General features: G+C 65.3%; 1 protein-coding gene across 1 annotated transcript in view; it reads right to left on the bottom strand.

The window, feature by feature from the left end:
• Window positions 1-152: 152 nt before the first annotated feature.
• Window positions 153-3076, bottom strand: part of LOC114073435 (EVI5-like protein) — a gene marked incomplete at both ends in the record, with an annotated part of 5775 nt that continues 2851 nt past the window's right edge. Inside the window, 2 exons of the mRNA XM_027911194.1 lie at window positions 153-213; window positions 1060-1191. Of these exons, the coding sequence (XP_027766995.1) occupies window positions 153-213; window positions 1060-1191 (193 nt within the window). The remainder of the gene's footprint in view (window positions 214-1059; window positions 1192-3076) is intronic.

Here is a 3076-nt window from a genome sequence, read left to right as displayed (position 1 = left end):
CCCACTGTCACACTGCCCCTGTGACATCCCCATTGTCACCCCGCCCGTGACACTCCCATTGTCACCCCTGTGACACCCCCATTGTCACCCCCCCGTGACACCCCCACTGTCACCCGTGACACCCCCACTGTCACACTGCCCCTGTGACACACCCATTGTCACCCCCATTGTCTGCAGGGGGGTCAAGAGCTCCTCACTGACCCGGGGGTTCCCCTGGGGACACAGAGTGTCACCAACTGTCACCTCCCCCTGTCACTGCCCCCCCCCTCGGTGACATCCACGAGGACCACCCAAATCCCGGGTGTGGCAGAGGGGGGTGTGTGGGGGGTGTCAGGTGGGGACACGGGGACACCTGCTGTCCCTGCAGGGGACACTTTGGGGACATGGGGACACACCTGCTGCAGGGGACACTGGGGACATTGGGGACATTGATGTCACTCTGGGGACACTGGGGACACACCTGCTGTCCCTGCAGCTCGCAGATGGTGCTCTGTGCTCTCTGCAGGTTCTCAGTGGCGCTGCTGCAGGGGACACTTTGGTGACACTGGGGACACTTTGGGGACATTGGTGACACTCTGGGGACATTGATGTCACTCTGGGGACACTCCTGCTGTCCCTGCAGGGGACACTTTGGGGACATTGGGGACACACCTGCTGCAGGGGACACTGGGGACATTGGGGACACTTTGGTGACATTGGTGACCCTTTGGGGTCACTGGGGACACACCTGCTGTCCCTGCAGCTCGTAGAAGGTGCTCTGTGCTCTCTGCAGATTCTCAGTGGCGCTGCTGCAGGGGACACTTTGGTGACACTGGGGACACTTTGGGGACATTGGTGACACTCTGGGGACATTGATGTCACTCTGGGGACACTCTGGGGACACACCTGCTGTCCCTGCAGCTCGCGGATGGTGCTCTGTGCTCTCTGCAGGTTCTCGGTGGCGCTGCTGCAGGGGACACTTTGGTGACACTGGGGACACTTTGAGCACACTGGGGGCCCTGGGGACACTTTGGGGACATTGGTGACACTCTGGTGACATTGGTGACACACCTGCTGTCCCTGCAGCTCGCGGATGGTGCTCTGTGCTCTCTGCAGGTTCTCGGTGGCGCTGCTGCAGCGCTGCCGCACCACGGCCAGCTCCCGCTTGATGATGTAATTCTCCTCCGCCTCCTGCGCCCGCGTCACCTGGCCCTGGGGACACCGCGGGGACAGTCGGGCACGGCGGGGGACAGGCGACACCCGCCCGTGGGGCACGGGAACAGTGCCAGCCCGCGTCACCTGGCCCTGGGGACACCGCGGGGACAGTCGGGCACGGCGGGGGACAGGTGACACCCGCCCGGGGGGCACGGGGACAGTGCCAGCCCGGCTCACAAGTGACACTGGGGACAGGAGCCACCTGCCCTGGGGGCATGGGGACACTGCCAGCCCGGCACACAGTGACACTGGGGACAGCTGGGGACACCGCGGGGACAGTCGGGCACGGCGGGGGACAGGTTACACCCACCTGTGGGGCACGGGGACAGTGCCAGCCCGGCTCACAGTGACACTGGGGACAGCTGGGGACACCGCGGGGACAGTCGGGCACGGCAGGGGACAGGCGATACCCGCCCGGGGGGCACGGGGACAGTGCCAGCCCGGCTCACAAGTGACACTGGGGACAGGAGCCACCCGCCCAGGGAGCATGGGGACAGTGCTAGCCCGGCCCAGGGTGACACTGGGGACAGCTGGGGACAGCCGGGCACGGCGGGGGACAGGAGCCACCCCCCCGGGGGTCACGGGGGCAGTGCCAGCCCGGCTCAGGGTGACACTGGGGACAGCTGGGGACAGGAGGCATCCGCCCGGGGGGCACGGGGACAGTGCCAGTTCGGCACACAGTGACACTGGGGACAGCTGGGGACACCGCGGGGACAGTCGGGCACGGCGGGGGACAGGAGCCACCCCCCCGGGGGTCACGGGGACAGTGCCAGTTCGGCACACAGTGACACTGGGGACAGGAGCCACCCCCCCGGGGGACACGGGGACAGTGCCAGTTCGGCACACAGTGACACTGGGGACAGGAGCCACCCAACCAGGGGATGGTGACTCGGTGCAAGCCCGGCCTGGGGTGACACTGGGAGGGGGGTGGTGGCAGTGGGGGGGACAAGGGGGTGCCACCACAGAGGGTGACAGTGGGGACAAGCTGGTGACACATGGAGGGTGCCACCAACCCCACAAGAGGTGACACAGGGGACAAAGAGGTGCCACCAGCCCCCGGTGACATCTCCAGACCTAAGGGAGGTGACGCCAACCCCATGGGGGATGACACTGGGGGCAAGGAGGTGACACCAGTCACAGGGGATGTCCCCAGCCCTACAGGAGGTGACACTGGGGACAAGGAGGTGACACCAGTCACAGGTAATGTTCCCAGCCCTACAGGAGGTGACACTGGGGACAAGGAGGTGACACCAGTCACAGGGGATGTCCCCAGCCCTACAGGAGGTGACACTGGGGACAAGGAGGTGCCACCAACCCCATGGGAGGTGACACTGGGGACACAGAGATGCCATCAGCTGTGGGAGTGACACTGGGGACAAAGAGGTGCCACTCCCCTGGGAGGTGACATCTGGGGACAAGGAGGTGCCACCAGCTCCAGGCGATATCCCCACTCCCCCGGGAGGTGACATTTGGGGACAAGGAGGTGCCACTCCCCTGGGAGGTGACATTTGGGGACAAGGAGGTGCCACGATATCCCCACTCCCCCGGGAGGTGACATTTGGGGACAAGGAGGTGCCACTCCCCTGGGAGGTGACATTTGGGGACAAGGAGGTGCCACGATATCCCCACTCCCCCGGGAGGTGACATTTGGGGACAAGGAGGTGCCACCCTCCCCAGGGACACCTCCTGCCATCCCTCCCCCCTTCCCTCCCCTCCCCGCCCCCAGGTCCCCAAATTCTGCCCAGACTCACCAAACCGCGGCTTTTTTGCCCCCCTGTCCCCCTCCCCCAATCCCAATCCCAATCCCAATCCAAATCCCCCCCATCCCAATCCCAATCCCAATCCCAATCCCCTCAATCCCAATCCCGATCCCAATCCCAAT

The sequence above is a fragment of the Empidonax traillii genome, unplaced genomic scaffold (genome assembly GCF_003031625.1).
Source record: "Empidonax traillii isolate 1590-97213 ecotype Southwest subspecies unplaced genomic scaffold, ASM303162v1 scaffold6435:size6063, whole genome shotgun sequence".
In the NCBI taxonomy this organism is placed as follows: domain Eukaryota; kingdom Metazoa; phylum Chordata; class Aves; order Passeriformes; family Tyrannidae; genus Empidonax; species Empidonax traillii.
Note: the sequence above shows the minus strand (reverse complement) of the source record. Positions and strands in the feature narration are given on the sequence as shown.